Source organism: Synchiropus splendidus, chromosome 1, assembly GCF_027744825.2.
Source record: "Synchiropus splendidus isolate RoL2022-P1 chromosome 1, RoL_Sspl_1.0, whole genome shotgun sequence".
In the NCBI taxonomy this organism is placed as follows: domain Eukaryota; kingdom Metazoa; phylum Chordata; class Actinopteri; order Syngnathiformes; family Callionymidae; genus Synchiropus; species Synchiropus splendidus.
In genome coordinates this window covers 25524587-25543547 of record NC_071334.1, presented here as the reverse complement: position 1 = coordinate 25543547, position 18961 = coordinate 25524587, and the positions used below count along the sequence as shown (strand labels likewise).

Genomic DNA, 18961 nt, shown 5'->3' with positions numbered 1-18961 from the left:
TTACTCAGCAAATATGGTTTCACATCTTCAGCAGATCTGGGACCCCTGACTCCAGAACTAGTGCTGGAAACTTGTACCATGATGTCCTTTTCCAGCTATTATTTATTTTAATTTCTTAATTTCTTTTTTTCTCATATTTATTTTTGTGCTTTCCTTTCGTCCTTGTCTTGTGAACCATCATCTGTCAGTGACTCAGAATAGCACTCTGCTTCATACTGTGACTCATACTGTGACTACGACTCTCCTTTCAAATATTTTAGTTCTTATGTTTAATATAAAACTCGCACCAGCGTCCGTCTCTGTTTTTGGCAGGCGGCCACCGCGCAGACTGGCCACCAGCTGCTTCTAATAGATTCAGTGTTCGATAGCACTGTCGAGGGTTTAAAAGATTTAGAGCTTTACCCCCCCTCCTTTCACATATGCCGTTTTGTGTGCGTGATGTGTGTCAGTATCAATGTCTGGTGGCCACATGAGCCTGCAGAGGTGACAAGTTGCGCCTTGACGCCCTGCTGACCTCGAATGTGGCTACTGACACTTGTCCCTGCAATCATCACCTGCATTTATAGCTGATCAAGCCTATATTGGGTGAAGTTTTTGGCGCTTAAATTACACCAGGTTGTGTGTCACATGACTTGGCGTGATTCGTTTCATAACAGAAGTCTTCATTTCCGCTGCATAATGTCGCATCATCCTATCCTTAATTTCCTCTGTCGACTTCAACAGTGCTCCAGACGCTTCCTCGGATTTGGAGCGGGGTTTCTTGAATCGCTTGGAATTGGGAATAGGTTGTGCCATGGACCGCTGTGAAAATGAGCGTGACTCAGACGTGTCCAGAAAGATCTTGATGTTGTGTCTCATTCTCAATTACGAGTTCTGACACTTCTTAACTCAGGCCCAAATTTGGACTGCATACCACTGTTTGTTGCTCTTTAAAGGGACTCAGATTTGTATATACATATGTATTCAAAAATATTGACAATATTTTGTCATATAATTTTGTTATATAATTTTTAAAGGAAAAAGTGTGTTGAGCAATCTTAGAACCACACACAGTTGAATCATAACAGAACATTGGCATTTTAAGGTGTACAAATTTGGCGAGTCTTTTGAGGTTCTCATCTCAAATCTTCTTGGAAAGGAGCCTCATTAAAGTTTCATGCAGAGCGCAGCCAAAAGATGACCACATTCGAAGACATTAAATATTGCTTTAATTTACAGTTTTGGCACAATGGCAAACAATGATGCAGGATCGACTTCTGACCAATGACAACAGAGTAGGCAGGGATGAGACTTCAAACCTTTGAAATAATATTGACTATTCTATTGAAAGTGTGCCCTATTGGAACATCATTTTGAGACCCCATTAAACAAGCTGGAGTGAGCCCCTTTAATGTATCTAAGACTTTGTTGAGTGGTCTATAACTTCCTGGTCATAGTCTTTAAAGTTTTGAGGTTAGTCAAAAAAAAATAGAGTCTGGAGGACATAGGGAGGAATATTGAAGAAATCTCACACAGTTACTCACTGACTGAATGCTTATGACACAGTGGGTTTATTCTTGGTACTACAGAAATGCTGTGAAAGCTGGAGTAAAGTACTTCAGGTCTGGTCTTTGTGTTTTCGTGCTTCTACTTTTGACACTGGAGAGTGACAGTGGAGATTACAGGAGGTGAAGAGAAGCTTGCCCTGAAGGTGGTCCATCCATTCACAGGGCCAGGTGGTAACTTTTGCCTAAAGAGGCCCCTTCACTCAAACAGGTGATGGGAGTCAAGACCGCCAGTGAATCCTGACAAGACTCCTGAAGTCCCTTGAACTTGCATTGTTGTCACAGAGCGTCCTCCTCCTCCCTCCCTCAAGGCAAACAAATGCAGAGGTCTATAACACTGGGAAAAAAGCAAAAACAAGGGTAAAAACCGATAATAACCTATAATCCTTCAAAAAGGAGCAGGATGTGAAGATTATCAGCACAAATGTCACAAAATCTAGTTCCTAACTTTGTACAGTTTTATAGTGTCATTGGTCTTGAGGTAATTTGTTATTTCAAAGGTAACATTGGAAAATGTTTGAATAAAATGCAACCAATCGATGACGCAACAGGATCACTTATGTTCACACATAAGGCGTCTCTTGACACCCAAAAAGAATGATTGTTACCTGACTTTATGGTTGTCAATATGTGACGCCTTAGAAGTTGGAACGTCTTGATAAAGAGCACAGTCTGGTGTTCAATTCAGTGGTCATGTGACCATATGTGTGATGATCAATATATGAGCAGGTTGAGTTTTTCTCAATAAACATCTGATTTGCTTCTATCAAGCAAATTGTAGAAACTGGTTTGCCATTGTTTTTGCAAATAGTTTGGAAATGGTTAAAGGTACCAAAAAAAACCCGGCCTGCTATGTGTTGCTGAAATCAAACTAGATATTTTGTTAAATAAGACAAAAAAAATACATCTTTAAAAATAAATGCTTGATTATATTAACACTTTAAACCCTGTTCAGTTGTCCAGGTGGCAAAACCACAGTTTCTTCTAAGTCATTGGAGAGGCCATGTTGGTCACTGGCACGCTGCTTCAACTCGCCACTCGAGACGCTTATCTCACTAATCAGCTCTAATGAGCTTAAAGGTGACCATTGTTGATGTGGTTGTGGGTAGTTGACCTGAAAAGAGCAGGTTTACTTCAGTTCCCCTCCATGTGTTCGCTGAAACCAACACAAAAGCTGTTGGTGGCTAAACACCATCACTGGTGTAATGTTGATGGAGCAGCAGTGGGTGCTGTAGCTTGGTCCGAGGCTCCTCCTCTGCCAGCACCTTCTGCAGCAGATGCTTGAGCAGCTCTTTCCAACATCTGCTTTGATGGATTCTCATGACTCTTTACGAGTCACTTGTTTTCCTCTAATATACTCTCTTGTGCTAGATGCATTGTCAGAGCACGGGCTTGTGAGGGCGGTGCCTGCTGGAACTTTTTGTTCTCCCGCACAAAAAGTAAACAATACATTAAACTTTCCTGCCTGACATGTTACACCGACACTCAGCTGGCACCGGCTAAATGACCTGAGCGAGCGTATAATTGCAGCAGCAAGTGAGCTGAGGATGAAAGGCGAAAGAATGGCATACCAGTTCTGTGCTCAGCACCTGGTGTGGAGAAAAGTACTTAATGCAACACCTAAAACTATGTGGATTTATATGATTCATGACACCATTTTCCCTAAGAACAGAGCAGATCCCAAGCAGCCGAAATATGCCGTTGAACAGATGGTTGGTATAGGCAGCTCAGGTTTGTCAGAGACGTGGAGGATGTTCTGTGTTTTAAGATGTTGTGAAAAGCGCGCCCAGAAAGATATAGACCTATGTGCAACAGATCTGCTGTACATCGTGTGTGGAAATACTAAAAAAAGTAAGCAAAAAGTTTTAGTGGCAGAGATAGCTTATCAGTGGTTGCTGGGATGAGTGTGGTTGAGTGACACAAACTGAATGAACTTGTTGTGTCCTCCTGTCTTCCCCCACTCATCACTTTACATCTCACTTGCATATTCAGCAACAAGCGAGGCCATCAGACACCTGCCCAGTCAAAGATGTGCTTGGTCTCCTGGTCATGTTCTGGTCTTTGCCATATTGTCTATTATTTTGCTTTTATGTTGTGTTCATCTATAAACAAACCAATGTTGGTTTGTCCAGCTGACATAAACTAACCTTACAGGCTTTGCACCTGAAATGTTATGTCCTGACTTCCTTTGTTGCACATTTTTATGGTTAGTCAGAACAAGTTTTGTAGTTTTGTCATGAAAAAGCAGGTCTGTCAAGCAGGCGGCAACCTAGCAACTGGTGCCTCACAGGTGCTGCTGGTGTGTGAAGGAAACGTAGACAAGATTAAAAATGGATGAGCCATTGTTTGGTGTTACGTCTACTGTTCAGTGTGGGACATGGTGGCCAGTCAGCTGCTGGTCTCTTATCTCTGTCCTCAGTGTTTCCTTTTATAAATTCTCAGAGCGGTGGGTCTGTTCACATCGGCACTGTCAGTGGCTAATCCAAGCACACAAGCGTAGATCCCTTTCAGTGTGCTTCCTCTGGATACATGTTCAAGTGAACAAGACTAGGTTTCATGAGCTGTTGTTTTGTCTTGTGGAACTTCATGCTGTTGAAAATTCTTAATGTTGAAATGTTGAAGTCTGAAAACGTCATGTTCCCATACTTCACTCGTGATCAGGCCTGGGATTATCACTGATTTATTTCAATGAATGTACACCAATTCCACGTGTATCATGTTAAACCATGTGATGTCATAACCAAAACATGAAGTAAATGAGATTTCAGTGATGCAAGTAAAAAAAAAAGTTTAAAAAAAACAAAAAACACAAAAAGGTTGTTTGTAAAAGTGATGCAGCTCAGAGTTCTCTCATCACTGCATCACTTTTCCTCCCCAACGTTTAAGCTTATGTGTACAAATTCAACTTTGATCGTTCTGGTATCAAATATTTAAATGTGATTTATCACAAACAATTGATAACAAATCCTCTCTGTATTTTCTTAATCTAGTCCCAGCCTCAGTCGTGGCACTTCATACAATACAACAGGCTACAACACTTAACAATTTAAATTATAATGACATTTTGTCCTGCAAAAAATGATTGTTATTTGGGGTACCTTTTGCCTCACTCATGGTTGTTATTTTTATGGTGTGACACCTTGTATTGAAATGCTTCAGTTGGTATTCTGTGTGTTAATATATTGCAGATTTTTGTTGGAATATCTTAAATACAATAACTAATGTCGCAATATTTAGTGTTTGGGGATTCTAGCACATCACATGGTCCAATTGTGTTTTTTTTATGTTTAGATACACAAATATATTGCCATTATGGTTATATTGGCTTTATTTTGCTCATTGTCTTAGTGAGACCTAGTATCGATGCTGTGTAGTAGTATTTATATGCACCTATCTGTCGTGTAGACGGAGGGCATGACCTCTCTGCTTCATGTGAGGTGAAGTTGCTTTCACAAGTTCCTCTGCAGATGTGGAGTAGACTGGTCGCTGGGTGTTGGCAATGGGAGGAGGAAGTGGCAATTGAGGGGCCTGGGAAGGGAGGAGGAGTTGACGTCAGTCCACTACCAGCACATTTTACAATGAGCCCATGGGGCGAAGGAACTGGACCCTAGATTCGCTCAAAGAGCCAATGGCAAAACATGAGCCCGACCCCTCTCTAATAAAAGTCGTGTCCTTATCTGAACATGTGTGTTGGCTGACAAACTGCAGAGCTTCTATCAGCTGTCTCCTGTGACCAACATCAACATTGTCCTCTCCGGGCCAGTGGTGCCACCAGGCCTGACTTATCAGTACCAGCAAATGTTCTCTCAAAAGAAGAGGTGAAGGAGGCCCAGGAGGAAAAGCGCATACGCACCGGGGGCACGACACTTTGACGTGAAGGCAGTTTGTTTGTTTGCAGTTGCTCCACACACTCGTGAAAGGAATGCTTCCATGTGTCGTCTATAAACACGTACATGGCCGAGCTCTGCGAGACCCGGCTTGTGTCAAATCAGACGGAAAGTGGTGACTGTGTTTTAAAGATTGTGTTTAATTGTATTGTGTTGTTGAGTTTGGATGTAAACCAAGTCAGGCAGCAGGGAGGTTTCGAGTGTGCCAACACCGCCGGGCTCTTTCTGGGTGTGTTTTTGAGACGTAGTTGTTTCTCATTGAAGGGACGACACAATTCTTGTAACGTCTTTATTTTCTGTTTCCCACTGACTGTTTCCTTTCCTCTTCATTTCGCATACAGAGCTATATCGCTTTAAAACCTGTTGCTCTGTGCTTTGAGTTTGTTCTTCCACTCGCACCATTTTGCCCGGTGCTATATCTAATTGCATTAGATGCAACACAATGTTTACCATTTGATGTTGCAATATGTAACAGTTTACACTGCTTCACAAGGTGCTGTGTCCGGGGACCACTGTTGATTTATTTGTTTTTGTAATTAATTAATTTCATTTGTCAATATAATGGAGTACACCAGTCTTGTGCCACAATGCTGTAAAGCTACCACAACAGACATGATCAAGGCAAAAGTTCCGCAAAACACCATCTTTTTTTTGGTGTTTTTTTTTTTTTTTTTTTAATTTGGGTGAGGAGATAAAAGTGAAAAAAAAAGAAATGTTGATTAAATATTTACAGTGTGAGGCTCCCGCTGTCTAGTGTGGGTGAAAACATGGGGTGGTGCAACAGTGTGGGCCCGACAGAGGCACGAGTTTTGCTTTCCAAACAAACCAAAGAGTCTAGTTTTACTAGCTGTTGGGTCTCGGAGGCCGCCGTTGGTCAGGGGAGAGACGCTGACCTCTGCTCTGAACTGACCGTGTGTGTGGAGGTGTCAGGAGTGTGAATGTGTTCGTAGCTGCCATGTGAGCCGCAGATGAATCAGTCTTTGGTTCCTGGACCTGTTTGAGATCCGGCACCTTGCCTTCCCATCAACAAACACTCTAATGTGTTTTCCCAGTCAACAGAAATCATTTATGTGTTCACTACAAACTCTTGATCTACATCCATCGTTTCCACTCAGAGCCAGTCGAGGATTCATAAATCTTCACTGTTGCTGCAGTGACACAGACAATCGCGCACCTTGTGATCTGCATCCGGTTCTGGTTGGCAGTGGCGTTGATATCACGTCCGTGTTTGTCGGTGTGACTCTGAGTTGCGGTTGCTGCTGTCAGACTCACACAAACAGCTCAACGTGTCTGCACGTGACTGCATTTTCACTGGAGACTCTGGGGATCACAGAACTTTCTTTGCAATTCCAGGGAGTTTTATCAGCTTCGCCTTCATGAAAAATAATGAAAACATTTTTGTTCCCGAGATGAAAGAGCCTTGTGGGGGAGGAGGGAGACACTGCTGCTCAGTTCCTGCTGAAATATCCAGCTGCTTTTTTATTATACATGGACATTTGTCCTTGGTTAGGCTGTAAGAATGTGTCTATTACACAACTCAAACTCAGCTTTTTAATATTAAGATCAAACTTTTGAGTTCTTATGAATATTTCATTTGTAGATTTTATGAACAATAAACATTTGGTCACCAATGTGATTGAACTGAAGTCCAACAAGTATCTCTCTACAATGCACTTTTAAACTACAGCCCTGAACTCCATGACCGCTCTAATAATGTTGTCAAAATGTTTTACGCAACGACCAAACAAGCAGTTGTTAGTGAAGTCCTAAGGGTTCACAAAGGTACAGAGGTCTGACTCACCTGTGGGAAGATGCTTCTTCTTTCTGACAGAAGCTGGAGTTAGCCAGACGTGCACATGCCCATTTGGGAGATTACGTTTGACAAGTGACAAACTAAGGGGTTTAAAACATCCTTCTGGGATTCAATCAGCTTTTTCTTTGTCAAGTACTGCTGTGAATTGTCTGCCTTGTAAAGTAGTAACAAATACATTTAAGGTTATTGTGTCACAGAGGCTCACATATCGCTGTCAAATATAAAGACCTTCTCTTGGGTTTGTGAGCAATGTAGCTATTCCAGCCCAAAATAGTATGAAGAAGTTGAATAGTTATTGAAACTGAAGCTATTTGTTCACAAGATGTGGGAGAACACTCTTTGACAAGGAAGGAAAAGTACTGCAGTCACACAAAAAATGTTTACAGTAAGAGGTTTGCAATAGCACTCTGGGTTCGGAACACTGGAGGTACAGCCTCCATCCATCTCCACCATCAAAAAAAGTGAGTAATGGTATAGCTTGTCTGTGTTTTGAGTACAGGGCATTGCTTCGGTGGGAACACAACACGGTTGTACCTAAAACCTTGAGATAAAAACGTGCTCCTCAGTCAGTTTGAGAGACAAGATACAGGTGCTGGTCATCATCAGTGACATCGTGTAGAAATTAGTCGATGGATTTTAAGTGATGAAGAATCAGTGTGATGCATCTTTGCAAATTCCAGACGTGCACAAGCAAGTTGGGGGACAGCAATTTGCAAACTGTTCTTGACCTTTGATCTTTGAAAGACAACATAATTTGGCTCTTACGTTTAGGAATTTAACAGTAAATTATATTAATGCTTAGCTTGTTAAAGAATTATTCAAAAGGTTATAGTTAAATAGAATATAGAAATGTGTTTGCGTGGATGTGATGAACAAAGTAATGAAATTACAGATGCAGTCTCCACTGTATGAAAACATCATGTGACGGACTTACAGTTGTTCCTTTATCCAGTCAGTCCATCTTCTGCTGCATTTTTGTATTTTGTGCTAAACATGGTCACTTTTAAACGGTTGCATAAGCGTATTAGGATGGAACCAACAGGCAGAACGAAGCACGGGGTCACTTGTTGACCGCAGTATTTTCGCTGCTGGGTCTTCCCAGCCGTGTCTTCGGGGCGTCTTGTGATCGTTCAGCGGTTTTCAGTGTTTGCTGAAGGAACATCTTTTCTTCTGTTCACATTTGTCTGTGTAAATGCTTTACAGTTCACTTCTTGCACTGCGGCTTAGTTGGCTTCCTGTAGCTGTGGGGTCTTTATATCTTCCCGAATACCCAACAATAGATGCCATTTTGATTCTGCTTGATGAAAGTAAATTTGTAGTGAAAGCAAAGCTAAAAGGATATGTTGGTAAATGCCAACTGCCAACAATTCTGTTTCACTTTAAAATTTGTCATAGCCTCTCTCAAACTGCATCCAAAATCTGAAGGTGACATAGAACTTTAAATAGAGAAATAAATGTCCCTCTGTTAGATAAAACGTTACTCTTACTGTACTGAATACATGAAGTGTTCCAAATCCTATGGAAAGTGAGTGAATTGTGTTTATGCACCATGTAGTAGCTTGTTTGTTTATTATACAAAAATAGTAGCTCAACACACAAAAGTGTCATTTAAGGATAATGTCCACTTGGACATCCCATCACTGTTAGGGGAATTTCATGTGTTACCAAGGTCTTGTCTGTGATTGATTTGTTCAGAGTGTCATGTGACTGGTCCTCGCTGTGTCATGCGCAGCTCACATTTTTGGATTTTATTTTTTTTTTCATTTTTGGGGGATGGTGGGTGTTCTTCACAGTGGTGAATGCTCTACTGTAGCTCCTTTTTGGCTTTTTTGATATGGCATCTTTCCAGCATCTTCAAAATCTTTGTGGATATTTCTGTGGAACCTTAAAAAGCTATGATTTAGTTTTGTAAAAGAACAAGTGTGTAACACTTATATGCATTTCCGCCTTTCATCAGCATCAGACATCCCATCAATAGCGATCTTGGATAACTGCGAGATTACGCCAGTAAACAAACACAGTGACCGCGATGGCCAAGCTGGCCATTCATTTTTTCTGGGCGTCCCCAGGACGCAGAGACGCCACCCTAGCTAAGAGCCGTCTTATCATCCCCTCACTCAAAGACAACTCTGTTTGAAGTTTTTCACCCTGACAAAATCTAATTTTCACTAATAAACTGAGTATTACACATGTTATTACTGAGCCGACTCTTAAAAAGCAGACAAAGGTTATGCATATGCAGAACTCATCAACATACTAATGACATTCATGAAGCATCTGAAAAACTAGTCGAGCCACTCTCTTACAGTATTTTTAGAAAAGCTTTACAGGCTATAATCATCTGAATGAACTAGCATTAGTGAGAGCCTTTGTGTCCCTGATTCTCCTACCTGGAGGAAAACATGTTAGCTTTAATGTTCATGGTGTTTGTTTTGAAACTGGTTTCTACAACAGTCGTGCAAGTCCAGCACTGCAGGTGCTAAAGTACATTTCAAGAGCAGCTTTGCAGATGATGTGTTGGTGTTGGCAGATTAAAAGGAAAGGTGGTGCAAAAGCAGCGGACACTGCTTCATTATCAGAAAATAGTAATCCTTTGTGATGGATCACTCAGATTCATGTGGAAAACTGAGCAACAACAGTGTGACTGTGTAAATACACTGTATATTCCAAAAGTTACACATAAAAATGAAAAGCAATTTGTACTTTCCACTTACCAATGCTCACATTATATAGATGACAAATTTACTTCCATCAAGGTGTACTTTCTTTAGTTGACTGTACGGTACCTCACCATTACCTATAGTTACACACATTTCCACTCAATATCAGCTCTTCAAAATCTTGAAAAAAATAAAACTAAAGCCGTTTCATGGTATTTAGGAGTTAAGTTTGCATACAATATTGCAGAGAACAGGTGAAGATTCATAAAAGCTAACACACACAGAGATTTCTGTGTTTTATTGGCTCTTGGGTTTTATTGCGACACTAAAACGACTAGGACGAGGAACTTAAAGCAGCCACTGTCAACAAATAAAACACACAGAAATGGAGTTTTTGACAGTGGTTGTGATTTACATTGACTTTAGTGCGCTGACGTACTGACCTTCTGGTATGTGACTGAGCCTGACTCCACACTCGTTCTTGCCCCTGCCGGATGTTGCAGCTCCATGGCCCTTCACTGAGTCAACTGAAAGATTTTGTAGGCAAACAATGCAATCTTGCCGATTAAACACCTGCGTTTGGATCAGAAACTTTAGTAAATCAACACCAATCTGATCCACAATGACAAAGAATCACTGTTGACAGTTGGGTAACTGATAGCGCACTCGTCATGACTCGGTCAGTAATTAGCCCGGCGCCACAAGTCAGCTCAGGTTGTCGTTGTGAGAGGGGTGGATTATGAGATTAATGGCTAACCTGACTGTGGCCACTGCATTTACAGAACAAGTCGGGTTTGGGTTGGAAACAGCACACTGGCACCTCAGTTCTCACCTGCGACTGCAACACTGGCGCTCTGTTAGTGCCTACGTGCAGGGTTCTATTTGGGACATGGGCAGTGAGGTCACTCTGTCGAGCTGGGCTGAGGCGGACAGGTGTTTGGCACTCCTTCTGCCACTCCCTCTGTCATCCAGGACAGCCTGTTGTGTCTGGAGGCTTCTCAGCATCTGCAGGCTGAAATGATGATTGTCAAATAACATGCTTGTACACAGTTATACCCTCAGAAAGAGAGGGATGCTTCTGATTTCTCTGCTGAGATGAGTTCAGACAAAGTTTCTTAGTTGCATGTCCTTACATGTGTTTTTGAGACCAATTTACAAGGTCAATACAAAACCACCCAATTCTGAATGTTCAACGTGTCTCTTTAAGAAATAAATAAATAAAAAACAGATACTTTACTCCAGGCAAAAGAACAGTTGCAGTTTTGCCAACATGTGCCAAAGATGTAAACACACCAAAAGGTAAACAACAAGTCTCTGACACGGACAGAGACTTGTTGCTACAAAAAGGCTTTCAGTAAACATGAAACTTTGTTAAATATAAATTAAAACATCACCACATTTCATTTGAACAGGATTTAATGAACAATGTTTTGTTCTAGTTTTTGGGAGTTTCTCGGAAAATCTTGAGAAGTAGATAATATTTGTAACAATAATCACTCATTGCATTCAATGTGTGTTTTCACTTTGATGTAATTTAGTTTAAATACATGTTTGAAAGGAAATGTTGTGTTAGCTATTTGCTCTGTTAGCTTTGCAATACTTTTGCTGTTGCAGGTCAGAGAAGGAACACTGGCTCCATCGTTCTGCCATGCAGGCGTGTCGGCAAGTTAGAGATGCATCAGGTTTAACCATTTCAAGGTGCGCTTTTAACCGACTTGAGCGGATGAGGATAACTAGCAATGTCACTGATCAGAGGTAGAAATATGGAGGTTGGAGAACACAATTAATGTTGGGATGAAAGTCAGACACCGACTTGCTGTCTCACTGGAGGGCAAGCCTTGTTTTGGCAGGACATGTAAATGATGAGGACCACACCTTCGCCAGACAATGCCACAGTACTCATTGTTAACAGTCGACTGTCCTTAAAACTCTCACTCTTATTTTGATACCTGACTGATTTTCATCTTCAAATTGTGGCCTTGTACTTGAAGTACTTTACCTTGCTTGCTGTCGTATGCAATCCTGGACGAGCTTCTCCCACACCAAGCTGTCCGTAATGCAAGACTAACTCCCCTTCTGCTTTTTTTGTGGTCTTTTAACCGCTAGCACTCAGATAACATTTTCTTCTGACCTCTAACACAGATTTCGAGACTGAAGATGCTTTTTTTTCACTTGCCCTACTTTTCCTGTTTAGTCAAGATTTTTATAAAAACCTCACTATGTCCACACTGAGGGCATGTGCTGCAGGTCCCTGCCAGACCTGTATTCTACCACGGGACAGTACTGACGTTAAACCCTGAGGCACTAGGCACCTGGTTCAGTTCAGGTGTTCTCTCTGGTGTGGTGTCCATGTCCTTGTTGTCATAATAGCGGCGCTGACAGGGACCCCTTAATACCAGCGGCTCTTGTACCATCAACACTGCTTACGTAACTCCACTTGTGTGGCTCCCAGCCAAGGTCCCCCCACACTCCCTCCCTACCCAGACCCCCAGCACACACATCTCCCTTTAGCTAAGAATAAGTCTCATGCTGGAAAAAACAACGACTGAGCAATAAGAGGCTCACTTTACACATGAATCTGGATTATTTCCTAGTCTTTTCCTAACTGTGTTCGGTAGATTTACGCAATGATTTGGTCTCTTTCCCCTGCTGTCAAACATCCAGAGAAATATTCCATGGAAAAGTTGCATCCACACAATCCTCTAGGACAAAACCTCCGTCTTCACATCAGTTGTTGTGAGGGAGAGAACATGGAAGGTGTTATTGAAGGAAAGTTATTGGCTTTTGTGAAGTAGGTCTGAGCCCCTATGTGGTTTCGATGTGTTTGTCATAAAGCATTAAGCCACGTGTGTGTGGCACACTTGCAAAACTGGTCTTAAAACATGATTATGACATTATGTAATTATGAAATTATGACATACAGTTGTAGGGGTGACAGACAGCTGATACTCAATAATTGTCACGTGTAGATACAGTACTGTCTGAATATAGTCTGCTGTTTACCAGCAGATGTCGTGAAGTGTGATGCATGTGCTGCTGGACAAATATTACATAATTTACTAAACATACTTAGCACATGAACTCTACGCCATGTTTGACACCCCTTAGTGGGAGCATTAAACTCATCCCGACAACTGTAGAGCTCTTGTGGACCAGATTCACCGCAGCAGGATTTGGTCTCTTCTAAGAATGTCTGCATTTTTCCCCCTCTCTATTTCGCAATCATGGCACCGCTCAGATGCCCAGCTCTAGTAAACTCTGTGGTTTGGAACCGTGGGGCTGTGCGAGGGACTGGCCTGCTCCAGCTAATGCTACACCGTCTCTGTTCTGCAAACATTGATCAGCGCACGGCTGCACAGGCGGGGGACCACGCTGTCTGCTCAGGGGTCTGGTGTTATCACATCTTAGATACATAAATATCCAGATGGACCCATAAACCCACTGACTCAGTCTCACACACACACCAGCGTCACGCTTAGTGGTGTCGCAGAGAAGGCCCACACTATAAAAGTCGCTTGTGTAACTAATCTGAGCGACATTTAGATCAAAGAGCAGCTGAGCTTTTACTTACATGATGTAACACTATTTTGTTTAAAACAATCCGCTATTATTGAACCCGATTGTATTAACCATGAAGTATCGTGCAGGGTAGGTAGTCTTGCTCCAGAACGAAACATGTAAATAGGACTTCAAATTCCCATGTGTGCAAAAAACAATTGTAGCTTGCAAAACACTCTTTTCATTTCCATGAGGGGTGTAATGATACTGGGACTGGACCGTCAGTACACTGCCTTTGGTCTGGTCAGCACGTTCATCGATCGAGTACATGCCGGGCAACTGCTTTATGATGTGGTCCCACACGGTGCTCAAAGAGGACGCACCCAATCGCCCCCACACAGCTTTGTACTCCAACATCTGGAGGGAAGAGCTTGTGATTTGTCCTTGGTGTCGAGACCTCAATGCGTACAGCAAGCAATTGGTCTGCAACTTTTGTCAGTGTTCTGACATTGCCATGTTGAATCTGTTGTCAAATTCAATGGCTCATGTTGTTTTGTTTAAATATTGGTTCAATGGAATGTTTTGGTTGAAGGTTGCAGAGTTATTTTGATTAATTTATTCATTTATATATATTTTAAGTCAGAGTATTATTTGAAAAGCAACTTGTTGATGCTGCACATCTAAGTAAAAGAAATACTAAATCTCAAATGTGTTCAATGTTCCTTGTTGTCGGAAAATGGACCGATCCTAAATTTTTTACTTCCGTTACGCACTTCATTTCCACCCATGATATGATTTTCACCCAACATTATTATCCAACATTGATATCTTATTCTTCATTGATGCCAGTGGTCTCCAATGGTATCATTGGTTGCAGCACACATTCTTCTTTCATGACCCTAACACGACAATTTTATTGATTGCGCTGTACTGTATGTACAAAAATTGCCAGATCTACATGGTGACGTAGAACACCATCAAATTCTATCATCCTGTAAAATTCATGCTTTTTCGCTGGCATACAGACAGGCAAAAACATGGCGGTAACCAGTAGATCAGTCCAGTGACCCATTTTTGTGTGTGATTGTCAGGTAAACAATCCTTCTCAGATTCCTATGACAAAAGAAAATGAAGCAATCCATTCACATAAAAGTCTATTTTGATATCGGAGTGCTGACGTCCATGGCTTCTTAGCATTGCCCCAAGGTGAAAAAACGAATGAAGACGGGTCAAACGTGAAATAACTTCCTATCAAGCTAAATATAGAACGTGTTGAATCTGGTGACATCTTTTTCATGCTTGGATACAGCAGTCAACACCACTTTCATGGGATGGCTATTTGGCCATTGATTTTTGGGAGGTGATGTAAATGAAGTAATGTGTTTCTGGACCACAAACTGTGGAAAGAAAATGGGTTTGTGCCAAGAAGTGTCACTCTTATGTATTGCTTATCCTTGAGATCAATGCACATCTTAGCAACAAAATGGTTGGCTGATTCTCTTAACAAGGAGGAACCTCAAGACACGTTCGACAAAGAAAGGATGACTTTTATTTACCTGGTAGCCAGTATATTAGCTTTAGGTCTACCCCAACTTTCGTTCATCTTCCAAACCCACGTCCCTCTTAGCTCTCACTTTTATATAATTAGGTTGGGAATCTTGGTTAAAAGTGGACGCTTGTGTAAGTGCTGTTTTGAGTGATAAAAAAGCAAAACACACATTCAAAAGTTGACTCTGTGTCTGTCGAGGACCGGGGTCGTCCTGTTTGAGCTGTTGGTATTAAATGACAGATTGACAGGTGACTGACGCAGGTTAGAGGGGGTCTTTCCTGGTGCCGCTTCAGGTCGCCAGACAGTCCGTCTCCTTGTGTTGCTGAAGCTCTCGCTCGGATCTCGAAGAGGTGGAGAGAGGTGCTTTTGGTGGAGTTGATTGTAAGCACAAACACATGCAGCGCAATTTTCCCAGAATTCCGCCTGAATGCAGGATTCATCGTCCAGTCTCCCGAGAGTTTTCCACTAAGAACCTACCACAGGCAGCGTTACTGCAGCAGCAGCTAAATTGGAGCATTCATCCTGGAGGAAGCACAGAAATGTCTTTGTCCGGCAGTCATGATTGCAGTGTTTAGCTCAGCTTTACATGGATTTTCACATCTTGATTTGTGAAGTCAGCGCTCCTCTTATGGTGGAAGTCTATATGATTATGTAAGCGTCAGGGGTCACCTATATGGAGTAACCCACAGTTTCCAGCTCTCATTAGTTAGAGAAACAGCAATTTATCAAATTGGTTCCTTGTTTGTGTTTGTGCTGCGCTATTGCTGCATGCTTATGCAATCGTACATGCTTCGAACACACCTGAGAGTGTGTGTGCGTGCGGTTTTTTTAACCGTACAGTCCACTCGCCAGCACTGATTTATTCATTCTGACACTACGTTTAGACAAGTGTAAGTATCTTAGTTACCTTTTGTCGTGGTTTATTTGCTTGGCAGCTTACTCTAGTCTATTACTGCCAAGACTGGTGCCAAACTGCTTTGTTCATATGAGTTAGATTTTGGCAGCAAGTCATCTACTTTACTTACCAACAGGACCTGCTTGCTTATCTACATACCCTCCGTTGCAGACTCGAAAGCTCACCAAAGTGGAGCGACAGCGGTTCAGTGAGGAGGTGGAGATGCTGAAAGTGCTGCAGCACCCCAACATCGTCCGCTTCCACGACTCCTGGAAATCAACTGTGAAAGGCCACAAGTGCATCATCCTGGTGACAGAACTCATGACATCAGGGACACTCAAAACGTAAGAAGAAAAAGACCTTTCTTCTTCTCCTAATATGAAACCAATCTCGATTTCTGCACGCCGTCCAAAAAAAGAGAGTATTTGGTGACTCTTGATTTGGAATCATTCGGGGTATCCCACTCTCGCCATAGTGGGATTGACTCTGTTTTCACAGATCCTTTAAGGTGTCATAAAATAAACCGTTTCTTCGATTTTGTTTTCTTAATCTGATCACCACGGAGACACTTTGAAACAACATCTTATGGTGTGTTACATGACATGTAGCGGTTCATCCGTCATTTTATCTGCCAGTACACTTTGTACTGTGATTCAATAAAAGACGTTCCATGAGAAAAGCCAGCTCTGTTTATAACTTCCTCTTGCCTGTTGGACTGATTGACTGCATTTATGTCCTGCTGAAAGCTTCCTCTTTCTGCTGGACTGTGTTTAGACTGCTCTGCGTGTCTGTTTCAGGTACTTGAAGAGATTCAAGGAGATGAAGCTGAAGCTGCTACAGCGCTGGAGTCGTCAAATCCTTAAAGGGCTTCACTTCCTGCACACAAGGACCCCTCCCATTATCCACAGGGACCTCAAGTGCGACAACATCTTCATCACTGGCCCCACTGGATCAGTCAAGATTGGCGATTTGGGGCTGGCCACCTTGAAAAGTGCCTCATTTGCCAAAAGTGTCATTGGTGAGAGTTGTTACCTGTGGGAAAAAAGTAATAATAATAATCGTCAGAACATCCAAATGTTCATTGAAGCACAAGTGTTGGACTCATAATGGCTAAAAACATCCCATACTTGCCTCATAATGCAACATTCTATGTCTCACTTTTAATGTAGCATCAGGCTCAAAATCTGCCATAAAACAAGAGTCTCTTTTCAACATGGCAGGAACCCCGGAGTTCATGGCTCCAGAGATGTACGAGGAGAAATACGACGAAGCTGTGGACGTCTATGCCTTTGGAATGTGTATCCTGGAGATGGCCACCTCTGAGTACCCGTACTCCGAGTGCCAAAATGCTGCTCAGATCTATCGTAAAGTCACCAGCGTGAGTACCCATGGTCAACCGTCATTTTTGAAATAATCCCTTTGACTTCAGGTCTGAAATTTAGAAACAAATTCAGACTAAATGCTCATCTTCCTTGGTCATTGTCCAAGTTTTGACATCCCTGGTGTACACTGTTGCACTAAAGCAGACCTCAAATTGTCTATAGTTTTAACCCACAATGAAGTTGCTCGAAACTGTGTGAAGTTTCCTACTGTGTCAGTCGCCCACGTGGCGCAGTTAAAGAGTGCACAGAGGTCTGAGTTGTTGTTGGTTCTTTTTCATCCGGTCAGTGTACTGTAAAGTTATCTTGCAGTGGTTGCCCTAGTTTGATGTATGTACTTTAAAGGTATTGTTCCAGGTTCTTTCCTCAAGTCAAACAATCTTAAAAAGTAGCTTTATTTCTATTTTTGAGTTCAATTGCTGTGATCTAATTATTCTGTTTGGTATGAAGCATCATTATATATCACGTTTCGAGTCAATGTTACTTCTCTTAATATTACTGAATAGCATCAAAAAACATGGTAAATCTATGTTTATCTAAGTATATACTTTGAGAGAGGTCACATGAGAAGGGAAAATAACAAATTTCCAGAGGTTGTTCTTACGTTAGCGAACAGAAGCAACAAGCAGTTGTATGTCCAGCTGTGATGCATCAGTGCGCACAAGACGGCGACTTTTGGAAATTATGTCTCAACACCATAAAGACCTCCTTTTTTTGTTCTTGCATATGTAAAGCAAACTCCGGCTGACGGCGAGTGGAAAGTGGGAATCGGACAATGTCCTTGAGTCAGGATTTTTCCACAAACACATATGTTCCCAGCAGAGTGGACGGAGACTTGTAACAGGATCTTCATAAAAATTATATTAGCTGTACTTTTTATAATTTGATCAAGGTGTTTGTGTGGAGTGCTGACGGAATCTGTCACACCGTAAATGCCCCAGTGCCAGGGTAGTTTAAGGTTTTCAAGTAGTGCTGGAATACTTCAAAGAAAGAATCAACTAAGGCCTGCTTATGGGTTATAACTTCTATATTTCAGGTGAATCAGCAAATATGAGTCATTGATTTAAAACGCTTTTAAAGGGCACATTTTCATTTTCCTCCTTGGAAAGAGCAGGGGTGTCAAGTCAATCACACAAGGGGCCACAACCTACAGTAGTTAGTTTGTTCTTTTTGGCTCATCTTGCTTTTAACTCATCAATTTCTCTTACTTCAACATTTGTTTTTGGGATTTAACATAATGTAGCTTGTTGGGTCACAAATCAGTTATACTTTAGTAAAGGACTTTATTTAAAGCCAACCATAAATTAAGACCTTACGGGCCCCATAAAATCCAACAAGGGCGCTGCAGATTGTTTAGCTTCCAACAATAGTGGCTGTAACTAAAGAAACAGATCATGTGATTGACATTAGTGTCTTCTAAGCAGTGTTTCCCTTCTTTGTGTTGGATTGAGAGGTGATCATACTTTGGAATTCGGCTGTCAAAGTGAGTGCAAGATACAGATTCACTTCATTGTCAGTCTCACCTGTCATGAGGTGACACATTTCAAAAAACACAACGTCCCAGCACATGTCACTCTTTATCAGCGTCCCGTCTTGCTGTCTCACCACACTCAGTTTATTACATTACAACATCAGGAAAACATTTTTGCTCACATTTTTACCTATATCTAATATTGTTAAAACTCTTTCTCCATTGTTGTGATTTTTAGATTGTTCCGTGCCTGTTGAAAACGAGG

The 18961-nt window shown here is 41.7% G+C and overlaps 1 protein-coding gene across 2 annotated transcripts in view; it reads left to right on the top strand.

Annotated features, from left to right (window-relative positions):
* wnk4a (WNK lysine deficient protein kinase 4a) overlaps window positions 1–18961 on the top strand; it is a 40367-nt gene that overhangs the window by 2385 nt on the left and 19021 nt on the right. For both annotated transcript variants that reach the window (XM_053847394.1, XM_053847386.1), the window contains exons 3-5: window positions 16018–16190; window positions 16644–16864; window positions 17067–17224. In XM_053847394.1, the coding sequence (XP_053703369.1) occupies window positions 16018–16190; window positions 16644–16864; window positions 17067–17224 (552 nt within the window). The remainder of the gene's footprint in view (window positions 1–16017; window positions 16191–16643; window positions 16865–17066; window positions 17225–18961) is intronic.